General features: G+C 28.3%; 1 protein-coding gene across 1 annotated transcript; it reads left to right on the top strand.

The window, feature by feature from the left end:
* Positions 1-8,758: 8,758 nt before the first annotated feature.
* Positions 8,759-18,632, top strand: LOC142239657 (crustapain-like). Its single transcript, XM_075311446.1, has 2 exons — positions 8,759-8,860; positions 17,674-18,632. The coding sequence occupies exons 1-2, from the start codon at positions 8,759-8,761 to the stop codon at positions 18,556-18,558; spliced, it is 987 nt and encodes a 328-aa protein (XP_075167561.1). The 3' UTR covers positions 18,559-18,632.
* Positions 18,633-26,233: the final 7,601 nt, after the last annotated feature.

The raw sequence follows: 26,233 nt of genomic DNA, 5'->3' as shown, positions 1-26,233 counted from the left end.
AGATAGCATCAGTGGTTGCTGTTGTGGTTCAGTGAATGAACCACCTTTTGATTTTTCTGATCGGTTCACATATGCAACTGGCAATATTCAATCAAGCATTCTGTCATTTCGCCAGAAAACATTATTCTTTTTTCGGCGAGCTGTTGCTTTTGGCATTGTTGTTGTTGTTTCTGTCGTTTTTTGTTATTCCCTATTTTAATTTATTTTTTAGTCAATTAAATTTTCACATTTATCTCTAGAAAAAGTGGATTGAAAGTTGTGGTTCTAATATCAGAGATGGGCAACATCTTTACGAAATAGGTGAGGAAATGAATTGAAAGAAGACGGAGACCAGTACTTCTAAATGAAAATGCCGGACACAGGCATAGAAAATGGTAGGAGTCTTCCGTAGCCTCCGGGCCAGACCACAGTTGGTAAAATTCAACCATAAATGGTAGACTAGGACGTACTTCACAAACTTTCTACAGAAATACAATTTTTATTCGTTTTGTTTGTTATTGTTGGCTTCTCTTCAATCGTTATTGTTGTTTTTGATCTCAGCTTAAAGCCATGCATTGACTAAACTACAAGTGTACCTTAACCAACAGAGGAAAATTATGCTTGTTAAATTTATTTGGGCAAAGCCCTATAGACTGCAAGATGGTTGGATGTACAGCTGTTTCGGAATTACCACATTCCTCATCAGCATCCTCTACTTGCAGCAAAACTAAAGGGTGATTCTTTTGAGGTTAGGATTTTCATGCATTAGTATTTGACAGATCACGTGGGATTTCAGACATGGTGTCAAAGAGAAAGATGCTCAGTATGCTTTGACATTTCATCATGAATAGCCGAACGATCTGCCACAACGTCGAATTTTCAGTGAATGGGCCCTAGAAAAGTTGGCAGACAAATTTTGTTCAGCGATGAGGCTCATTTCTGGTTGAATGGCTACGTAAATAAGCAAAATTGTCGCATTTGGAGTGAAGAGCAACCAGAAGCCGTTCAAGAACTGCCCATGCATCCCGAAAAATGCACTGTTTGGTGTGGTTTGTACGCTGGTGGAATCATTGGACCGTATTTTTTCAAAGATGCTGTTGGACGCAACGTTACGGTGAATGGCGATCGCTATCGTTCGATGCTAACAAACTTTTTGTTGCCAAAAATGGAAGAACTGAACTTGGTTGACATGTGGTTTCAACAAGATGGCGCTACATGCCACACAGCTCGCGATTCTATGGCCATTTTGAGGGAAAACTTCGGAGAACAATTCATCTCAAGAAATGGACCGGTAAGTTGGCCACCAAGATCATGCGATTTGACGCCTTTAGACTATTTTTTGTGGGGCTACGTCAAGTCTAAAGTCTACAGAAATAAGCCAGCAACTATTCCAGCTTTGGAAGACAACATTTCCGAAGAAATTCGGGCTATTCCGGCCGAAATGCTCGAAAAAGTTGCCCAAAATTGGACTTTCCGAATGGACCACCTAAGACGCAGCCGCGGTCAACATTTAAATGAAATTATCTTCAAAAAGTAAATGTCATGGACCAATCTAACGTTTCAAATAAAGAACCGATGAGATTTTGCAAATTTTATGCGTTTTTTTTTTTTAAAAAGTTATCAAGCTCTTAACAAATCACCCTTTATCAACCAATTATCAGAATAAATTCGGGTAATTCACTCAACCCAAAGTGAAATACACTTGAACCTTCCGAAAAAGGGTTTAATAGTCGGCTACTGCCTAAACAAATTTGCAAGCATATTGTAGTTTAGTCAATGCATGGCTTTAAGCTGAGATCAAAAACAACAATAACGAAATAAAATTTTGACATAATTTTCTATTGAAATAAAATGTTGAGAAAATTTTCTCTACAAATAAAATTTTGGGCAATTTTTCTATTTTTTTTTTTTGAGAAAATTTCTGTATAGAAATAAAATTTTGACAGAGTTTTCTATAGAAATAAAATTCAGACAAAATTTCCTATGGAAATAACTTTCTGATACAATTTTCTATAGAAATAATATTTTGACAAATTTTTCTATAGAAATGGAATTTTGACCCAAAATTTTCTATAGAAATAAAATTTTCTATGGAAATAAAATTTTTACAAAATTTTCTATAGAAATAAAATTTTGAAAAAAAAAATTCAGTAAAAATAAATTTTTGACACATTTTTCTATAAAAAAATTGTTAAAATTTTCTATAGAAATACAATATTTACAAAATTTTCTAGAGAAATGAAGGTTGGCCAAATTTTCTATAGAAATAAAATTTTGACATAATTTTCTATAGAAATAAAATTTTGACAATTTTTTTTTATAGAAATAAAATTTTGACATAATTTTCTATAGAAATAAAATTTTGACAATTTTTTTTTATAGAAATAAAATTTTGACAAAAATTTCTATAGAAATAAAATTTTGACAAAAATTTCTATAGAAATAAAATTTTGACAAAAATTTCTATAGAAATAAAATTTTGACAAAATTTTCTATAAACATAAAATTTTGACAAAATTTTTTATAGAAATAAAATTTTGACAAAAATTTATATAGAAACAGAATTTTGACAAAATAGGAATAAAAATTTGAACAAATTTCTATAGAAATTAAATTTTGCCAAAATTTTCTATAGAAATAAAATTTTGAGAAAATTTTCGATAGAAATAGAATATGGACAAAATTTTCTATAGAAATACAATTTTGAGAAAATTTTCAATAGAAACAAAATTTTGCGAAATTGTTCTACAGAAATAAAATTTTGAGAAAATTTCTGTATAGAAATAAAATTTTGACAGAGTTTTCTATATAAATAAAATTTAGAGAAAATTTCCTATGGAAATAAATTCCTGATAAAAGTTTCTATAGAAATAATATTTTGACAAATTTTTCTATAGAAATGGAATTTTGACAAAATTATCTATAGGAATAAAAATTTGAACAAATTTCTATAGAAATTAAATTTTGCCAAAAATTTCTATAAAAATGACATTTTGAGAAAATTTTCGATAGAAATAGAATATGGATAAAATTTTCTATAGAAATTAAATTTTGAGAAAATTTTCTCTAGAAATTAAATTTTGGGAAAATTTTCTACAGAAATAAAATTTTGAGAAAATTTCTGTATAGAGATAAAGTTTTGACAGAGTTTTCTATAGAAATAAAATTTAGACAAAATTTCCTATGGAAATAAATTTCTGATAAAATTTTCTATAGAAATAATATTTTGACAAATTTTTCTATAGAAATGGAATTTTGACAAAATTTGTTGTTGTTGTTTTTTTTATTTCAGCTTAAAACCATACATTGACTAAACTACAAATGTAGCTTAACAAAAAGTGAAAAAGAAAACACATTTTGCTTCAGGCATATATATTTGCAGGATTGGTGCAAATAAAATATTATTTGTATTGTTCAAACATATTATGTTTCACCTTAGGGTATACACTGGTAAAAAAAATAATGAAATTTTCTTTGTGTGGATATATTTTTAAGGCGCCAATTGGTTACTTCTATTATTTAACTTGTAGCATACTCTCTAGGTCACTCTTTCTAAACACATATATGTTTATAGGCTATTTCTAAATTAATATACGTTTGCATCTAAGCATATTCTATTTACAAACATTTTATATCCCAAACATAATATGTTCTAACATATTAACATATATGTCCCAAAAATGTTATGCTAGTTTATGAACTGAACGCTTGCACTTGTGTTAACAAAATTTGAGTTCCAAACATATAAATTTTTTGAACAAACATATGAAAAACAGTATTTTTCGTCTGTGTAGAGTGGCTAAAATTTTCTGGATCAATGTTTTCCAATTTGCGATTGTCAGGAATCGCATGTTTGTATTTGTGTACTCGTATGTTCACATTCTTTCAATGTTAGTGCTGTGGGTTTGATATAGGCGAGTTAAGTCCCACACCCACTGAGATCGCCGCAGTCAGCTGGACGGCCATGTCAAACGCCGCTATAGACGCACATAACAGAGATGAATCTTACTTAAATGACTAGAAAATCCACAATTGCATATTGGTCGACAGTTCCCTCAATAATGCGTCTAGTGCAGTCTCAAAACAACTATGAATTTTATGAATAAGCTTCCAAGTTGGCAGAACAGAAAATGTCATGCAAATTGTAAAAAAAAATCGCATAATAGTCACCCTGTTATACACATCGAAACGAAAATTAAACTCTCTGCTCTTGTAGTAAGAGGTAGAAAGAGAATATTTGATGTGAATACGAATCAACGCAATCAAGCGGAAATAAAATGTGCAACCTTTGAGTTTAGTAACCGATATTTTGACAAACAAATCTTATCATATCTCCTTTATCATTTACGAGATTTCTGACAATGTTGAATTTGAATTACAGACAATGTTGAATTTGGAAAAAAATGGATCAAAGTTAGATATAGCCCCCATATAACAGGTTGGCTGATAAGTCCCCGATCTAACAAAGAAAAACACATTTTTTTGCCACAATTAGTTTTTATTATTGAACATAGTTCCCTTCAAGAGTGATACAACGATTATAACGACCTTCCAATTTTTTGATACCATTTTGGTAGTACTCCTTCGATTTTGCCTCAGTTTCGCCGATCACTTCTTCATTGCAGCCAAATTTTTTCCCTGCGAGCATCCTTTTGAGGTCTGAGAACAAGAAAAAGTCTCTGGGGGCCAGATCTGGAGAATGCGGTGGGTGGGGAAACAATTCGAAGCCCAATTCATGAATTTTTGCCATCGTTCTCAATGACTTGTGGCACGGTGCGTTGTCTTGGTGGAACAACACTTTTTTCTTCTTCATATGGGGCCGTTTTGTCGCGATTTCGATCTTCAAACGCTCCAATAACGCCATATAATAGTCACTGTTGATGGTTTTTCTCTTCTCAATATAATCGATAAAAATTATTCCATGCTCATCCCAAAAAACGGAGTCCATTACTTTGCCAGCGGACTTTTGAGTCTTCCACGCTTCGGAGACGGTTCACCGGTCGCTGTCCACTCAGCCGACTGTCGATTGGACTCAGGAGTGTAGTGATGGAGCCATGTTTCATCCATTGTCACATATCGACGGGAAAACTCGGGTGTATACGAGTTAACAGCTGCAAACACCGCTCAGAATCATCAACACGTTGTTGTTTTTGGTCAAATGTGAGCTCGCGCGGCACCCATTTTGCACAGAGCTTCCGCATATCCAAATATTGATGGATGATATGACCAACACGTTCCTTTGATATCTTTAAGGCCTCTGCTATCTCGATCAACTTCATTTTACGGTCATTCAAAATCATTTTGTGGATTTTTTTGATGTTTTCGTCGGTTACCACCTCTTTCGGGCGTCCGAAAGAGGTGGCGTTCACCGTCCTCCGTGCTCATTTCACCACGCTTGAATTTTGCATACCAATCAATTATTGTTGATTTCCCTGGGACAGAGTCCGGAAACTCATCACCAAGCCAAGTTTTTGCTTCCACCGTATTTTTCCCCTTCAGAAAACAGTATTTTATCAAAACACGAAATTCCTTTTTTTTCCATTTTTTTCACAATAACAAAAGTTGTTTCACAAAAGACGCTCTATCTCACAAACTAATTGACTTACAGACGTCAAATTTTGACACGAATCATTTGAAGGTTAGTACTATATAAAAATAATATGCATTTAATACTAGCGATGCCATCTATGTGTCAGACCGGGGACTTATCAGCCAACCTGTTATATTTATGTCATAGAAACAACAATAATAATAACTCTTATAGCTCATTACCATCTGGATTTAGAATTTAAAAATCTACCAGAATCGCAACATACTTCCAAAACAAACCGCTTTAAATATAGATTTTCAAAATACAAATCTTTTTCATTTTTTGCAAATAATTTATCGTAATCATACGCACCCTGGGCCTTTGGCAATTATTATTCATACGTACCCTAGGCCCACTCGAAATGCGATCCGTTTTTCTAAGTCCATAAATTCATATTAATTATATTTCTTTCTAAATTTTGTTAGAATTTATATTTTTATAGCATAGAAATACCGTTAATAATAGCTCCAATTTTCGAAATTCAATATTCGAAACCTACAGTTTCACTGTAGGATAATACGTTCACACTATGCCCGAAATATTCCTTATTCTACGTTCCCACTTAGCACGTAATCTTCTTCAAGAGGATTTTAGTCGAAATTCACATAGATTTCAATACATTTTCAATAGAAGTAGTAGAATTGTTCCAATTAATTGTTTAATTGAAATTACATCAATCACAAAAATGATGAGCATTGATCACATAAGTTATTAGAAATATCAAAAATACACACAAAAAATTTTTTTTTCTGATTCAATCATAAAATTAATTGATCCAATTATTTTTATACCCTCCACCATAGGATGGGGGTATATTAATTTTGTCATTCCGTTTGTAACACATCGAAATATTGCTCCAAGACCCCATAAAGTATATATATTCTGGGTTCTGATGAAATTCTGAGTCGATCTGAGCATGTCCGTCCGTCCGTCTGTTGAAATCACGCTAACTTCCGAACGAAACAAGCTATCGACTTGAAACTTGGCACAAGTAGTTGTTATTGGTGTAGGTCGGATGGTATTAAAAATGGGCCATATAGGTCCACTTTTACGTATAGCCCCCATATAAACGGACCCCCAAATTTGGCTTGCGATTGCTCTAAGAGAAGCAAATTTCAAATTGGTCCACATCGGTCCATAATTATATATAGCCCCCATATAAACCGATCCCCCGATTTGGCTGGCGGAGCCTCTAAGGGAAACAAATTTCATCCGATCCGGCTGAAATTTGGTACATGGTGTTGGTATATGTTCTCTAATGACCATGCAAAAATTGGTCCACATCGACCCATAATTATATATAGACCCCATATAAGCCGATCCCCAGATTTGACCTCCGGAGCCTCTTAGAGGAGCAAAATTCATCCGATCCGGTTGAAATTTAGTACGTGGTGTTAGTATATGGTATCTAACAACCATGCAAGAATTGGTTCATATCGGTCCATAATTATATATAGCTCCCATAAAAATCGATCCCCAGATTTGTCCTCCGGAGCCTCTTGGAGGAGCAAAATCCGATCCGGTTGAAATTTGGAACATGGTGTTAGAATGTGGTCTCTAACAAACACGCAAGAATTGGTCCATATCGGTCCATAATTATATATAGCCCCCATATAAACCGTTCCCCATATTTGATCTCCGAAACTTCTTGGAGTAGCAAAATTCATCCGATCCGGTTGAAATTTGCAACGTGGTGTTAGTATAAGGCCGCTAATAACCATGCCAAAATTGGTCCTTTTCGGTCTATAGTTATATATAGCCGATCCCCAATAACACAAAAATTGGTCCATATCGGTTCATAATCATTGTTGCCACTCGAGCCAAAAATAATCTACCAAAATTTTATTTTTATAGAAAACATTGTCGAAATTTCATTTCTATAGAAAAAATTTGTCAAAATTTTAATTCTATAGAAAATTTTGTCAAAATTTTATTTCTATAGAAAATTTTGTCAAAATTTTATTTCTATAGAAAATGTCAAAATTTTATTTCTATAGAAACTTTAAACTTAATTATATACGTATTTAATCGGCCTTTTTTAGTTTAATATATACCACGTATATTACGGTGTTAGGAAGTTTTAAGATACCTTGCCATCGGCTTCAGTAGAAGTTTCTACGCAATCCATAGTGGAGGGTACATAATCTTCGGCCTGGCCGAACTTACGGCCGTATATACTTGTTTTTAATTGAAATGTCTTGAATCACAGAAGTGATAGTATCAATTCGAAAATGAATTGAAAGTCACTCAAAAAATTAATTGATCATATAATCAAATAATTTGTGATTAATTTTCGTTTCAATTAAAAAAATTGTTGAATCAATTAAATTTTTAATTGAATATGTTTTAAAACTCAATTACGATTTTAATTTTCGTGAACATTTTTTCTGTGTATACTTGCTTAAAAATTAATTGATTTCTTCGAGATTTTCAATTAATTCTTGCAATTTATTTAGTTAAAAATTTAATTGATTTAGACTGATATTTTTAATTATTTCACCTTTTGTTTATTTAATTTTTTTGTAATTTTATAGTAAACATATTTTAATAAAAATTTAATGAACCAGTGAATAGCATATCTATATAAAAAATAATTATTTTCGAGCAAATTTTTTATACTTTTAATTTTAAATATTTTTTTATTTAATTAAAATTTAAATTGATACAATTAATATTAAAATTAAAAACATTAAAACTTTCAATCAATTTCTTAAATGAATTAAATTTTTAATTTGCTTATTACAATGCATTGTATCAGTTATTTTCTTAATACATTTTCAGTTTCAATTTAAGTTGAAAATATTTAATAATATTTTTGATTATAATAAAATTTTATATTTTTTATTTAAATAAAATATATAAAAAAAAATATTATAATAAAATCAAAAAATAGTAAAAATTTTAATCAGTTTTCTTTTTTGGCCATGGATAAAATAATTAATGAAGTAGAGTGTATTCGTTATAAACGATTCTAAAGAAACAATCTTTTACCAAAAAATTTAATCCATATTTGTTATTGTTTAAATAGCAAAATGCAAATTACTATCTTCTAAATATAAATTTGTATCTTCAAAGATAAACTTCTTGCTATCGTTCTTATAAATATTCCAAAAATACCAAAATTTTAATTTAGACAAATTTTGGTAACATTCGCAATAACACTACATCAGTTTCCATTCAGACAAAGATATGTCAAGATTAAGTATTATACTAGTTAGCCTAGTATTTCTAGTTATCATCGATTATGGATCCTCAACATCTGTCTCCGATACGGAATGGCTGAAGTATGTAGTAAGTAATTGATAAAATGGTATTTATTTTTAAAAGGAAACAAAATTTATTTAAGCTATTCAAGTATTTTCTATGAGTGTAAACAAATCGTTATAGACAAATGAGACTATGGCTGCTATAAACCTGGTTTTATATGTCCATAAAGGATTTTATTAAAAAAAAAAAACAACAACAAACTAATTTTTTTATAAATATTTCAATTTTATGTTTAAGGTGTTTTAGGATAAATAAAATCAAATTTATATCCACCAGAATCATGTTTGTCCTTAACGAGTTTACAAGTATCCAAAGAAAATTCCTTAAAAATTCGTTATACGCTGAATGAAGAGTTTTCTTTTCTGAAGAACCAAATTTTAGACAAACGATGGTTTCTTTCGACCCTCAAAATTTTTAAAAGCTAATAAAAAATTTAATTTACAATTCGAGTTTATATTCTCTTAAAGAAACTATTTTATTGAGAAAAAAAGATTTTCATTTGTCTAAAATTTCTTCTTCCATCTAATGGTATATGTTAACATTAGTCTCGTTATAAGAACGACAACATCAGTTGGGGCCACAAAAAATTTCGATACAATTATGACAAGAATTAATGAGAAAACATTTTTCAAAATTCCCTATAGACAAAGAATTGGGCAAATTCGCTATAGACAAAGAGTTTTGACAAAATTTCCGATAGCTAAAAAATTTTGAAAAAATTTCCTATAGACAAGAAATTGTCACAAAATTTCTTATAGACAAGAATTAATGACAAAATTTCCTGTACGAAAGAACTTTTCACAGAATTTCCTATAGTCAAGAAATTTTGACACAATTCCATATAGAAAAAAAGTTTGAAAAAATCCCTATAGACAAGGAATTTTGACAAATATATATAATACATTTTGAGAAAATTTCCTATAGACAAGAATTAATGACAAAATTTCCTGTACTAAAGAAATTTTCACAGATTTTTCTATAGACAAGGAATTTTGAAAAAATTCCCTATGGTCAAGAAACTGCCACAAAATTTCTTAAATTTCTTTTTTTTTAAGTTTTTCTTTTTTTTTAAGTTTTTGTCTACTCCAAGGAGTTGTCAATTTTATTTTTAAATGTTCTCTTTTACATAATGTCTATAAAGATAAAATCTCTAAGCATCAATGTTGTGATTTTCACAGAATTTCCTATCGTCAAGAAATTTTAACAAAACTCCCTATAGACAAGAAATCTTGACACGATTCCTCCCTATAGTCAAGGAATATTGACAAAATTTCCCATAGATAAAAAATTTTGAGAAAATTTCCTATATATAAGAATTAATGACAAAATTTCCTGTACGAAAGAACTTTTCACAGAATTCCCTATAGACAATGAATTTTGAAAAATTTTTCTATAAACAAGAAATTGTCACAAAATTTCTTATAGACAAGAATTAATGACAAAATTTTCGGTACGAAGGAAATTTTCTCAGAATTTCCTATAGTCAAGAAATTTTGATACAATTCCCTATAGACAAAAAATTTTGACAAAATCCCTATAGGCCAGGAATTTTGACAAAATTTCCTATACATAATAAATTTTCAGAAATTTTCCTATAGACAATAATTAATGACAAAATTTCCTGTACGAAAGAAATTTTCACAGAATTCCCTATAGACAAGGAATCTTGAAAAAATTTTCTATAGACAAGAAATTGTCACAAAATTTCTTATAGACAAGAATTAATGACAAAATTTCCGGTACGAAGGAAATTTTCTCAGAATTTCCTATAGTCAAGAAATTTTAACAAAACTCCCTATAGACAAAAAATTTTGACAAAATCCCTATAGACCAGGAATTTTGACAAAATTTCCTATACATAATAAACTTTGGGAAATTTTCCTATAGACAAGAATTAATGACAAAATTTCCTGTACGAAAGAAATTTTTCAGAATTTCCTATAGTCAAGAAATTTTGACAAAACTCCCTATAGACAAAAAAATTTTGACAAAATCCCCTATATTTTGTCATTAATTCTTGTCTATAGGAAAATTTCCCAAAATTTATTATGTATAGGAAATTTTGTCAAAATTCCCTGTAGACAAGAAATTGTCACAAAATTTCCTAAACGAAGGACATTTTCACAGAATTTCCTATAGTCAAGAAATTTTGACAAAACTCCCTGTAGACAAGAAATCTTGACACAATTTCTCCCTATATACAAGAAATTTTGACAAAATTTCCTATAGATAAAAAATGTTGAGAAAATTTCCTTTAGACAAGACTTAATGACAAAATTTCCTGTACGAAAGAACTTTTCACAGAATTTCCTATAGTCAAGAAATTTTGACAAAACTCCCTATAAACAAAAAATTTTGACAAAATCCCTATAGACCAGGAATTTGACAAAATTTCCTATACATAATAAATTTTGGGAAATTTTCCTATAGACAAGAATTAATGACAAAATTTCCTGTACAAAAGAAATTTTCACGGAATTTCCTATAAGCAAATAATTTTGAAGAAATTCTCTATGGACAAGAAATTGTTACAAAATTTCTTATAGATAAGAATTAATGACAAAATTTCCTGTACGAAAGAACTTTTCACAGAATTTCCTATAGACAAGAAATTTTGAAAAAATTCCCTGTAGACAAGAAATTGTCACAAAATTTCCTGTACGAAAGAAATTTTCACAGAATTTCCTATAGTCAAGAAATTTTGACAATACTCCCTATAGACAAGAAATTTGGACACAAAATTTACTTTAAAACAATATTTAAAAGTAGATTTTTAGAAAATTTCCTATAGATAAGAATTAATGACAAAATTTCCTGTACGAAAGAACTTTTCACAGAATTCCCTACACACAAAAAAAAATTTTCTGATTCAATGACGAAATTAGTTGATCCAATTAATTTTTAATTGAAATGTCTTCAATCACAGAAATCATAGTATCAATTAAAAAATTAATTGAAGGTCAATCAAAAAGTTAATTGATCCAATTAAAAAATTAATTGATACTATTATTTTTGTGATTGATTTTTGTTTCAATTAAAAAATTTGTTGAATCAATTAAATTTTTAATTGGATATTTTTTAAAACTCAATTAAAGTTTTAATTGGAAAAATTTTCGTGAAATTTTTTTGTGTGTATAGACAAGGAATCTTGAAAAAATTTTCTATAGACAAGAAATTGTGATAAAATTTTTTATAGACAAGAATTAATGATAAAAATTCAAGATAATGAGTTTTGACAAAAATCCCTATACTGAAAAAAAAATTCTTTTCTACGGAACGAAATTTTTAGACAAACGCAGTTTGCATTTGACTCTAAAAATGTTTGAAAACTTATAAAAAAATGTTAGTGACAATCATTTCAAGGCTTACCAATAATTCGGTTTTATTCGCTCTTAAAGAAAATATTTTATTGAGAAGAAAATTTTCATTTGTCTAAAAGTTTGTTCCAGAGGAAAGATTTCTTTTTTCACGAAATTAATTTAAACTTGAAGAACACACAAAAAAAAATGTTTCTCCGTAAAGAAAATTTGGCTAAAAGAAATATCCATTTGTCATATTTTTTTTTAGTCAGGGTCAACTAATACCAAATTTATGGCTATCAAAGCATAGTCTTTAAATATATTTTATTTGCTCTTAATGAAAATAACTGTGTGGAAATTTTAATTTCTCTCTTTTACATAATGTCTATAAAGATAAAATCTCTAAGCATCAATGTTGTGATTTTCACAGAATTTCCTATCGTCAAGAAATTTTAACAAAACTCCCTATAGACAAGAAATCTTGACACGATTCCTCCCTATAGTCAAGGAATATTGACAAAATTTCCCATAGATAAAAAATTTTGAGAAAATTTCCTATATATAAGAATTAATGACAAAATTTCCTGTACGAAAGAACTTTTCACAGAATTCCCTATAGACAAGGAATTTTGAAAAATTTTTCTATAAACAAGAAATTGTCACAAAATTTCTTATAGACAAGAATTAATGACAAAATTTTCGGTACGAAGGAAATTTTCTCAGAATTTCCTATAGTCAAGAAATTTTGATACAATTCCCTATAGACAAAAAATTTTGACAAAATCCCTATAGGCCAGGAATTTTGACAAAATTTCCTATACATAATAAATTTTCAGAAATTTTCCTATAGACAATAATTAATGACAAAATTTCCTGTACGAAAGAAATTTTCACAGAATTCCCTATAGACAAGGAATCTTGAAAAAATTTTCTATAGACAAGAAATTGTCACAAAATTTCTTATAGACAAGAATTAATGACAAAATTTCCGGTACGAAGGAAATTTTCTCAGAATTTCCTATAGTCAAGAAATTTTAACAAAACTCCCTATAGACAAAAAATTTTGACAAAATCCCTATAGACCAGGAATTTTGACAAAATTTCCTATACATAATAAACTTTGGGAAATTTTCCTATAGACAAGAATTAATGACAAAATTTCCTGTACGAAAGAAATTTTTCAGAATTTCCTATAGTCAAGAAATTTTGACAAAACTCCCTATAGACAAAAAAATTTTGACAAAATCCCCTATATTTTGTCATTAATTCTTGTCTATAGGAAAATTTCCCAAAATTTATTATGTATAGGAAATTTTGTCAAAATTCCCTGTAGACAAGAAATTGTCACAAAATTTCCTAAACGAAGGACATTTTCACAGAATTTCCTATAGTCAAGAAATTTTGACAAAACTCCCTGTAGACAAGAAATCTTGACACAATTTCTCCCTATATACAAGAAATTTTGACAAAATTTCCTATAGATAAAAAATGTTGAGAAAATTTCCTTTAGACAAGACTTAATGACAAAATTTCCTGTACGAAAGAACTTTTCACAGAATTTCCTATAGTCAAGAAATTTTGACAAAACTCCCTATAAACAAAAAATTTTGACAAAATCCCTATAGACCAGGAATTTGACAAAATTTCCTATACATAATAAATTTTGGGAAATTTTCCTATAGACAAGAATTAATGACAAAATTTCCTGTACAAAAGAAATTTTCACGGAATTTCCTATAAGCAAATAATTTTGAAGAAATTCTCTATGGACAAGAAATTGTTACAAAATTTCTTATAGATAAGAATTAATGACAAAATTTCCTGTACGAAAGAACTTTTCACAGAATTTCCTATAGACAAGAAATTTTGAAAAAATTCCCTGTAGACAAGAAATTGTCACAAAATTTCCTGTACGAAAGAAATTTTCACAGAATTTCCTATAGTCAAGAAATTTTGACAATACTCCCTATAGACAAGAAATTTGGACACAAAATTTACTTTAAAACAATATTTAAAAGTAGATTTTTAGAAAATTTCCTATAGATAAGAATTAATGACAAAATTTCCTGTACGAAAGAACTTTTCACAGAATTCCCTACACACAAAAAAAAATTTTCTGATTCAATGACGAAATTAGTTGATCCAATTAATTTTTAATTGAAATGTCTTCAATCACAGAAATCATAGTATCAATTAAAAAATTAATTGAAGGTCAATCAAAAAGTTAATTGATCCAATTAAAAAATTAATTGATACTATTATTTTTGTGATTGATTTTTGTTTCAATTAAAAAATTTGTTGAATCAATTAAATTTTTAATTGGATATTTTTTAAAACTCAATTAAAGTTTTAATTGGAAAAATTTTCGTGAAATTTTTTTGTGTGTATAGACAAGGAATCTTGAAAAAATTTTCTATAGACAAGAAATTGTGATAAAATTTTTTATAGACAAGAATTAATGATAAAAATTCAAGATAATGAGTTTTGACAAAAATCCCTATACTGAAAAAAAAATTCTTTTCTACGGAACGAAATTTTTAGACAAACGCAGTTTGCATTTGACTCTAAAAATGTTTGAAAACTTATAAAAAAATGTTAGTGACAATCATTTCAAGGCTTACCAATAATTCGGTTTTATTCGCTCTTAAAGAAAATATTTTATTGAGAAGAAAATTTTCATTTGTCTAAAAGTTTGTTCCAGAGGAAAGATTTCTTTTTTCACGAAATTAATTTAAACTTGAAGAACACACAAAAAAAAATGTTTCTCCGTAAAGAAAATTTGGCTAAAAGAAATATCCATTTGTCATATTTTTTTTTAGTCAGGGTCAACTAATACCAAATTTATGGCTATCAAAGCATAGTCTTTAAATATATTTTATTTGCTCTTAATGAAAATAACTGTGTGGAAATTTTAATTTCTCTCTTTTACATAATGTCTATAAAGATAAAATCTCTAAGCATCAATGTTGTGATTTTCACAGAATTTCCTATCGTCAAGAAATTTTAACAAAACTCCCTATAGACAAGAAATCTTGACACGATTCCTCCCTATAGTCAAGGAATATTGACAAAATTTCCCATAGATAAAAAATTTTGAGAAAATTTCCTATATATAAGAATTAATGACAAAATTTCCTGTACGAAAGAACTTTTCACAGAATTCCCTATAGACAAGGAATTTTGAAAAATTTTTCTATAAACAAGAAATTGTCACAAAATTTCTTATAGACAAGAATTAATGACAAAATTTTCGGTACGAAGGAAATTTTCTCAGAATTTCCTATAGTCAAGAAATTTTGATACAATTCCCTATAGACAAAAAATTTTGACAAAATCCCTATAGGCCAGGAATTTTGACAAAATTTCCTATACATAATAAATTTTCAGAAATTTTCCTATAGACAATAATTAATGACAAAATTTCCTGTACGAAAGAAATTTTCACAGAATTCCCTATAGACAAGGAATCTTTGAAAAAATTTTCTATAGACAAGAAATTGTCACAAAATTTCTTATAGACAAGAATTAATGACAAAATTTCCGGTACGAAGGAAATTTTCTCAGAATTTCCTATAGTCAAGAAATTTTGACAAAACTCCCTATAGACAAAAAATTTTTACAAAATCCCTATAGACCAGGAATTTTGACAAAATTTCCTATACATAATAAACTTTGGGAAATTTTCCTATAGACAAGAATTAATGACAAAATTTTCTGTACGAAAGAAATTGTTCAGAATTTCCTATAGTCAAGAAATTTTGACAAAACTCCCTATAGACAAAAAATTTTGACAAAATCTCCTATATTTTGTCATTAATTCTTGTCTATAGGAAAATTTCCCAAAATTTATTATGTATAGGAAATTTTGTCAAAATTCCCTGTAGACAAGAAATTGTCACAAAATTTCCTAAACGAAGGACATTTTCACAGAATTTCCTATAGTCAAGAAATTTTGACAAAACTCCCTGTAGACAAGAAATCTTGACACAATTTCTCACTATATACAAGAAATTTTGACAAAATTTCCTATAGATAAAAAATGTTGAGAAAATTTCCTTTAGACAAGACTTAATGACAAAATTTCCTGTACGAAAGAACTTTTCACAGAATTTCCTATAGTCGAGAAATTTTGACAAAACTCCCTATAGACAAGAAATCTTGACAAAATCCCTATAGACCAGGAATTTTGACAAAATTTCCTGTATATAATAAATTTTGAGAAATTTTCCTATAGACAAGAATTAATGACAAAATTTCCTGTACAAAAGAAATTTTCACGGAATTTCCTATAAGCAAATAATTTTGAAGAAATTCTCTATGGACAAGAAATTGTTACAAAATTTCTTATAGATAAGAATTAATGACAAAATTTCCTGTTCGAAAGAACTTTTCACAGAATTTCCTATAGACAAGAAATTTTGAAAAAATTCCCTGTAGACAAGAAATTGTCACAAAATTTCCTGTGCGAAAGAAATTTTCACAGAATTTCCTATAGTCAAGAAATTTTGACAATACTCCCTATAGACAAGAAATTTGGACACAAAATTTACTTTAAAACAATATTTAAAAGTAGATTTTTAGAAAATTTCCTATAGATAAGAATTAATGACAAAATTTCCTGTACGAAAGAACTTTTCACAGAATTCCCTACACACAAAAAAAAAATTTCTGATTCAATCACGAAATTAGTTGATCCAATTAATTTTTAATTGAAATGTCTTCAATCACAGAAATGATAGTATCAATTAAAAAATTAATTGAAGGTCAATAAAAAAGTTAATTGATCCAATTAAAAAATTAATTGATACTATTATTTTTGTGATTGATTTTTGTTTCAATTAAAAAATTTGTTGAATCAATTAAATTTTTAATTGAATATTTTTTAAAACTCAATTAAAATTTTAATTGGAAAAATTTTCGTGAAATTTTTTTGTGTATATAGACAAGGAATCTTGTAAAAATTTTCTATAGACAAGAAATTGTGATAAAATTTTTTATAGACAAGAATTAATGATAAAAATTCAAGATAATGAGTTTTGACAAAAATCCCTATACTGAAAAAAAAATTCTTTTCTGCGGAACGAAATTTTTAGACAAACGCGGTTTGCATTTGACTCTAAAAATGTTTGAAAACTTATAAAAAAATGTTAGTGACAATCATTTCAAGGCTTACCAATAATACGGTTTTATTCGCTTTTAAAGAAAATATTTTATTGAGAAGAAAATTTTCATTTGTCTAAAAGTTTGTTCCAGAGTAAAGATTTCTTTTTTCACGAAATTAATTTAAACTTGAAGAACACACAAAAAAAATGTTTCTCCGTAAAGAAAATTTGGCTAAAAGAAATATCCATTTGTCATATTTTTTTTTAGTCAGGGTCAACTAATACCAAATTTATGGCTATCAAAGCAGAGTCTTTAAATATATTTTATTTGCTCTTAATGAAAATAACTGTGTGGAAATTTTAATTTCGAAGAGCAATTAAAATTTTCAAAATAAAATTAAATTTATTGTTTATCTTTCTTTTTTCTTTAAAATAGGATTTATACAAAAAGACTTACCCTGACAAAACTGCCGAAAATAATGCTCGCTACTATTATGCCTATAATAAAAATATGATTGATACTCATAATGTCAAATATGAAAAGGGTCAAAAGACATTTAAATTGGCAGTTAATCAATTCACCGATATGCGTTTGATACACTTCAATGCCCTATTTCCAGTAACTACACCTCTGCCGGTGTCGCATGCCTCTATTCCACCAACAGTTGCACCAGGAAGTACTCGTTATAATCCCATGATAGATATGGGTTATAAATACAATATAGAAGATCAAGGTACCAAATGCAATAGCGGTTGGGCTTATGCTGCCGTTAAGGCAATTGAAATTTTAAAAGCTAAAGATACAGGGATTTCGAATCCTGCTACACTATCTGCACAAAATATGATCGATTGTGCTGGAAGTTCCAGAGCTTGTATTGATCAGGTACCACAAACCGCCTATGACTACTTAACCCAATATCAAATGAATGTCCATGAAGTTGGTGATTATCCGAATAATAAGGAGTCAATTGAACCGTTTATGTGTTTAGCTCGTGGTACCCTCACCACGAAATTAGTTCACTATTCGGTTTTGAACGATGATGAAATATTGAAAAATTATGTATATGCCGGATTTCCGGTTGTGATTGAAGTTAATCCTGCCTCCTTTGAATTTATGCATTATTCCGAGGGTATATATCAGCCACCAAGCACCACTACCAAAGGATCCCATTACATGACAGTGATTGGCTATGAAGCAGACTATTGGATTGTACAAAATTCCTTTGGTCCACATTGGGGAGAAAATGGTCTGATGCGAATTCAAAAATCGTCAACTATAAAAATAGCCAATAATGCTATATTCCCAACAGAATGGGCCTAATTGGTATTTGTATTTTTGTAAAATTAAAGAAATACATACATACAAAAAAAATGATAACCAAAAAAAAAAAAAAATAGCTTAGTATTATTTTTATACCCTCCATCATAGGATGGGGGTATATTAACTTTGTCATTCCGTTTGTAACACATCGAAATATTGCTCTAAGACCCCATAAAGTATATATATTCTGGGTCGTGGTGAAATTCTGAGTCGATCTAAGCATGTCCGTCCGTCCGTCCGTCTGTTGAAATCACGCTAACTTCCGAACGAAACAAGCTATCGACTTGAAACTTGGCACAAGTAGTTGTTATCGATGTAGGTCGGATGGTATTGAAAATGGGCCATATCGGTCCACTTTTACGTATAGCCCCCATATAAAGGGACCCTCAGATTTGGCTTGTGGAGCCTCTAACAGAAGCATATTTCATCCGATCCGCCTGAAATTTGGTATATGATGTTGGTATATGGTCTCTAACAACCATGCAAAAATTGGTTCACATCGGTCCATAATTATATATAGCCCCTATATAAACCGATCCCCAGATTTGGCTTGCGAAGCCTAAAAGAGAAGCAAATTTCATCCGATCCAGCTGAAATTTGGTACATGGTGTTGGTATATGGTCTCTAACAACCATGCAAAAATTGGTTCACATCGGTCCATAATTATATATAGCCCCCATATAAACCGATCCCCAGATTTGGCTTGCGAAGCCCAAAAGAGAAGCAAATTTCATCCGATCCAGCTGAAATTTGGTACATGGTGTTGGTATATGGTCTCTAACAACCATGCAAAAATTGGTCCATATCGGTCCTTAATTATATATAGCCCCCATATAAACCGATCCCCACATTTGGCTTGTGGAGCCTCTATCAGAAGCATATTTCATCCGATCCGGCTGAAATTTGGTACATGGTGTTGGTATATGGTCTCTCACAATCATGCAAAAATTGGTCCACATCGGTCTATAATTATATATAGCCCCCATATAAACCGATCCCCAGATTTGGCTTGAGGAGCCTCAAAGAGAAGCAAATTTCATCCGATCCGGCTGAAATTTGGTACATGATGTTGGGGTACGGTCTCTAACAACCATGCAAAAATTGGTCCACATCGGTCCATAATTATATATAGCGCCCATATAAACCGATCCCCAGATTTTGGTTGCGGAGCCTCAAAGAGAAGCAAATTTCATTCGATCCGCCTGAAATTTGGTACATGATATTGGTATATGGTCTCTAACAACCATGCAAAAATTGGTCCACATCGGTTCATAATTATATATAGCCCCATATAAACCGATCCCCAGATTTGGCTTGCGAAGTCTCCAAGAGAAGCAAATTTCATCCAATCCGGTTGTAATTTGGAACATGGTGTTAGTATATGATCTTTAACAACCGTGCCAGAATTGGTCCATATCGGTTCATAATTATATATAGCCCCCATATAAAACATTCTCCAGATTTGACCTCCGGAGCCTCTTGGAGGAGCAAAATTCATCCGATCCGGTTGGAATTTTGAACATGATGTTAGAATGTGGTCTCTAACAAACACGCAAGAATTGGTCCATAATTATATATTGCCCCCATATAAAACATTCTCCAGATTTGACCTCCGGAGCCTCTTGGAGGAGCAAAATTCATCCGATCCGGTTCAAATTAGGAACGTGGTGTTAGTATATGGTCGCTAACAACCATACCAAAATTGGTCCAATCACACAAAAATTGGTCCATATCGGTCCAACCATGATGCCACTAGAGCCAAAAATAATCTACCAACATTTTATTTCTATAGAAATTTTATTTCTATAGAAAATTTTGTCAAAATTTTATTTCTATAGAAAATTTTGTTTAAAATTTTATTCGGTTCATAATAAAATTTTCATCATTGTCAAAATTTTATTTCCATAGAAAATTTTGTCAAAATTTTATTTCTATAGAAAATTTTGTCAAAATTTTATTTCTATAGAAAATTTTGTTCAAATTTTATTCGGTTCATAATCATGGTTGCCACTCGAGCCAAAAATAATCTACCAAGATTTTATTTCTAAAGAAAATTTTGTCAAAAGTTTATTTCTATAGAAAATTTTGTTAAAATTTTATTTCTGTAGAAATTTTTGTCAAAATTTTCTTTGTATAGAAAATTTCGTCAAAATTTTTATTTCTACAGAAAATTGTGTGAAAATTTTATTTCTATAGAAAATTTTGTTAAAATTTTATTTCTGTAGAAAATTTTGTCAAAATTTTATGTCTACTTTGTCAAACTGAATTATATACGTATTGGATCGATCTTTTTTGATTTAATATATACCACGTATGGACTTACATACAATTTAGAAGATGGTGTTAGGAGGTTTTAAGATACCTTGCCATCGGCAAGCGTTACCGCAACTTAAGTAATTCGATTGTGGATGGCAGTGTTTAGATGAAGTTTCTACGCAATCCATGATGGAGGGTACATAAGCTTCGGCCTGGCCGAACTTACGGCCGTATATACTTGTTTTTTTTTTTTAATAAATCAAAACCCATATATTCTTCAATCTAATGGCATTAGTAACAATTAGGCTCGTTATAAGAACAGCACATCACTTGGCGGGCTAATGCCCACGCGAAAAAAATAAATCCGCTATCTATGATGGAAACAGAATATCTTTTTAATGCTATCAACTTGAACCTCTAATTGGTATAAAATACCATCAATGAAAACACATACAGACACAATTGCAATGCTTGATTGAAAATCTACGTTTACAGCAACGTTAATGTTGACATTGCACCATTACTTGTTAACAACCTTCCCAAAAAAAAAAAACTGTAAAACCCGTGACGCCACTCATTTAATTTAAATTCGAAATTACAAATCACACCTTTCCTTTCGTTGTTTTGACTTGATAGAAGAAAAATTTTAAATTCTTGGCATCAAAAGAAATTGAAATCTTAGAGAAACTGTTATCCAAATATTTGAGAGTACTCAATGGTAAGTGTTAACAATTGAACAAATATATGAACTACATATAATTTTTGGAAAGAAGTACGCTAAATATTTGGTCATGGGTATATATGTGGTTGAGGTGGTACCCTACGCAAAAATGATTTCACACATATAAAAGAAACAGAAAAGAAATTTTGACAAAATTGGCTATATTTTGTCAAAATTTCTTTTTTAATAAAAATTTTTATAAAAACAAAGCAAAACAAACAAAATTTCCCATAAAAAAATCCTATAAAAAATTTTTCTATAAATAAGAAATTTGGAGAAAATTTTGTAAACAAAAATTTATAATCTAGAAATTTTGACAAAATTTCACATTGAAAAAAATCCTTTAAAAAATTCCTATATTGACACAATTTCCTATAGACAAGAAAATTTGACACAATATCTTATAGACAAGAAATTTTCACAAATTTCCTATAGAGACGAAACTTTTTAAAAACTTTTACAAAATTGCCTATAGTAGTAGTAGTAATAGTAGTATTTATTAATATTTTTCATAAACAGTTACAATGTGTATAAAAAATCCTATAGATATGAAGTTTTGATAAAAAATTCCTATAAGAAGAAAATTTCCTATAGATAAGAAATTTTTATAAAACATTGCTAGACACAAGAAATATTGACAAAATATCCTATGGAAAAGAAAATTTTACAAAATTTCCCATAGAAAAAAACGTTTTTCAAAATTTCCTATAGATATGAAAATTTGACAAAAATTCCTATAGGCTAGAAATTTTAATAAAATTTCTTAAAAACAAGAAATTTGGACAAAATTTCTATGAACAAAAAATTTTGACAGACTTTCTTCTAGACACGAAATGTTGACACAATTCCCTATAGACAAGAAATTTTGACAAAATTTCTATATAGACAACAGAGATTGAAAAAAAATCCCCAAAAGAAGACATTTTGACAAAATTTCCTATAGACAAGATATTTTGATAAAATGGAAATTTTCATAAAATTCCCCAAAAGGCATAAAATTTTGATAAAATTTCCTGAAATTTCGACAAAATTTCCTATAGATAAAAAATTTAGCTAAAAAATTACTAGAGACAAGAAATTTTTACAAAATATCCTATAGAAATGAAAATTTTTCAAAATTTCCTATTGAAATTAAAATTTTACAAAATTTCCTATAGAAAAGAAAATTTTACAAAATTTCCCATAGAAAAGACAATTTTCCAAAATTTCCTATAGATATGCAAATTTGAAAAAATTTTGATAAAATTTTCTATAAACCAGAGTTTTTGACAAAATTCCCTATAGACAAGAAATTTTGACAAAATTTCTATAAACATAAAATTTTGACAAAATTTCTCATAGACAACAGATATTGAAAAAAAATCTTATAAATAAAAAATTTTGACAAAATGTCCTATAGACAAGATATTTTGATAAAAATGGCCTATAGACCTGAAATTTTAACAAAAATTCCTACATATAACAAATTTTGGTAATAATCTCATAAAGACAAGAAAATTTGATAAAATTTCCTATATATAAGAAATTAAAAAAAAAAACCTATAGATAAGACATTTTGACACAATCTTCTATAGAACTGAAATTAAGCATGAAATTTTGAGAAAATTTCCAATTGAAAAATTTTCCTTTAGACAAAGTTTCCTATACAAAAGTCATGTTTGCGAAATTTCCCAAAGACAACAAATTTTAACAAAATTTCCTTTAGACAAGAAATTTTATAAAAATTTCCTATAATCTAGAAATTTTAACAATATTTCCTATAGAGAAGGAATTTGGACAAAATTCCCTATATACAAACAAAAAAATACAAAATTCCCTATATATAAAAAATTTACAACATTTCCTATAGATAAGAAGTTTTGACAAAATTTCCTATAAAAAACATTCCTATAAAAAAATTTCCCATAAATAAGAAATTTTGAGAAAATTTTGTAAAAAAATTTTGTAATCTATAAATTTTGACAAAATTTCCTACAGATGTGATATTTTGAAAAAAATTTCCTATAGATATAAAATTTTGACAAAATTCCTATAAGAAATTTTGACTAAATTACCTGTTGATAAGAAATTTTTATATAATTTCCTATTAAAACGAAATTTGTACAAAATTTGACAAACATTCTTTTTTCTGTTGATTAAGCTACCCTTGTTGTTTAAAATTTCCTATAGATAAGAAATTTTGATAAAATTTCTTATAACAAGAAATGTTCACAAAAATATAAAGAAGAAATATTGACAAAAAGAAAATTTTGACACAATATCCTAGAGATAAGAAATTTCGACATAATTTTCTAAAGACAAAAATATTTGACACAATTTCCTATGATAACGAAATTTTTACAAAATTTCCTATAGAAAAGAAATGTTGACAAAAATTCCCATAGACGAGAAACTTGGACAAAACTTCCTATAGAAACGAAATTTTTACAAATTTCCCTATAGATAAGAAATTTCGATAAGAATTTCCTTAAGACAAGAAATTTTAACAAAATTTCCTATAGATGAAAAATTTTGAAAAAAAAAATCCTATAGGAAACAAATTTTGAAAAAATTCCCTCTAGAAACGAAATTTTAAGAAAATTTCCTCTAAAAATGAAATTTTGAGAAAATTTTCTATAGAAATGAAATTTTGAGAAAATTTCCTATAGAAATGAAATTTTGACAAAAATTTCCTATATACAAGAATTGTTGACAAAAATTCCCATAGGCAAGAAACTTTGACAAAATTTCCTACAGAAACGAAATTTTTACAAAAATCTCTATAGATAAGAAATTTCGATAAGAATTTCCTTAAGACAAGACATTTTAACAAAATTTCCTATAAATAAAAAATGTTGACAAAAAATCCTATAGAAAACAAATTTTGAAAAACTTTCCTCTAGAAACGACATTTTGAGAAAATTTCCTATAGAAATGATATTTTGACAAAAATTTCCTATATACAAGAATTTTTGACAAAATTTCCTTTAGACAAGAAATTTTAAAAAATTCTATAAATAAGAAATTTTGACAAAATTTTCCATAGAGAAGAAACTTGGACAAAATTTCCTATAGAAACGAAATTTTTACAAAATTCCCTATAGATAAGAAATTTCGATAAGAATTTCCTTAAGACAAGAAATTTTAACAAAATTTCCTATAGATGAAAATTTAAAAAAAAAATCCTATAGAAAACAAATTTTGAAAAATTCCCTGTAGACACGAAATTTTCAGAAAATTTCCTATAGAATTGAAATTTTGAGAAAATTTCCTATAGAAATGATATTTTGAGAAAATTTCCTATAGAAATGAAATTTTGACAAAAATTTCCTATATACAAGAATTGTTGACAAAAATTCCCATAGGCAAGAAACTTTGACAAAATTTCCTATAGAAACGAAATTTTGACAAAACTCCCTATAGATAAGAAATTTCGATAAGAATTTCCTTAAGACAAACAACAAAATTTCCTATAAATAAAAATTTTTGACCAAAAAATCCTATAGAAAACAAATTTTGAAATAATTTCCACTAGAAATGAAATTTTGAGAAAATTTCCTATAGAAATGAAATTTTGAGAAAATTTCCTATAGAAATGAAATTTTGACAAAAATTTCCTATATACAAGAATTTTTGACAAAATTTCCTTTAGACAAGAAATTTTAAAAAAATTCTATAAATAAGAAATTTTGACAAAATTTTCTATAAACAAAAAAATTCGACAAAATTTCCTATAAACAAGAAATTTCGACAAAATTTCCTATAAACAAAAAAAAATCCTATATTGACAAAATTTCCTATAGACAAGAAAATTTGACACAATATCCTATAGAAAAAAAATGTTGACAAAAATTTCCTATAGAGACGAAACTTTTTAAAAACTTTTACAAAATTGTAGTAGTAGTAATAGTAGTATAGTAGTAATAGTAGTATTTATTAATATTTTTCATAAACAGTTACAGTTAAAAAAATCCTATAGATATGAAGTTTTGACAAAAAATTCCCATAGACAAGAAATTTTGACAAATTTTCTATAAATAAGAAAATTTCCTATATATAAGAAATTTTTATAAAACATTGCTAGACACAAGAAATTTTGACAAAATATCCTATGGAAAAGAAAATTTTACAAAATTTCCTATAGAAAAGAAAATTTTTCAAAATTTCTTATAGATATGAAAATTTGACAAAAATTCCTATAGGCTAGAAATATTGATAAAATTTCCTAAAAACAAGAAATTTTGAAAAAATTTCTATGAACAAAAAATTTTTAAAGAATTTCTTCTAGAAATTTCCTATAAACAAAAAAAATTGAAAAAATGCCTATAAAAAATTTCCTATATTGACAAAATTTCCTATAGACAAGAAAATTTGACACAATATCCTATAGAAAAGAAATTTTGACAAAATTTCCTATAGAGACGAAAGTTTTTAAAAACTTTTACAAAATTGCCTATAGTAGTAGTAATAGTAGTATTTATTAATATTTTTCATAAACATTGTGTATAAAACAAAATCCTATAGATATGAAGTTTTGACAAAAAATTCCCATAGACAAGAAATTTTAACAAAATTTCTATAAATAAGAAAATTTCCTGTAGATAAGAAATTTTTATAAAACATTGCCAGATGTTTTCCTATTTTACAAAATTTCCTATAGAAAAGAACATTTTTCAAAATTTCCTATAGATATGAAAATTTGACAAAAATTTCTATAGG

This window comes from Haematobia irritans, chromosome 5 (genome assembly GCF_050003625.1).
Source record: "Haematobia irritans isolate KBUSLIRL chromosome 5, ASM5000362v1, whole genome shotgun sequence".
In the NCBI taxonomy this organism is placed as follows: domain Eukaryota; kingdom Metazoa; phylum Arthropoda; class Insecta; order Diptera; family Muscidae; genus Haematobia; species Haematobia irritans.
The sequence above is the reverse complement of the archived record's forward strand: the minus strand, read 5'-3'. Positions and strand labels throughout refer to the sequence as shown.

Excerpts from the sequence above, each read along its gene's own strand:
- LOC142239657 (XM_075311446.1), top strand. The coding sequence starts at position 8,759 with ATGTCAAGATTAAGTATTATACTAGTTAGCCTAGTATTTCTAGTTATC. Across the intron at positions 8,861-17,673 it reads CGGAATGGCTGAAGTATGTA|GATTTATACAAAAAGACTTA; the intron begins GTAAGTAATTGA and ends TCTTTAAAATAG.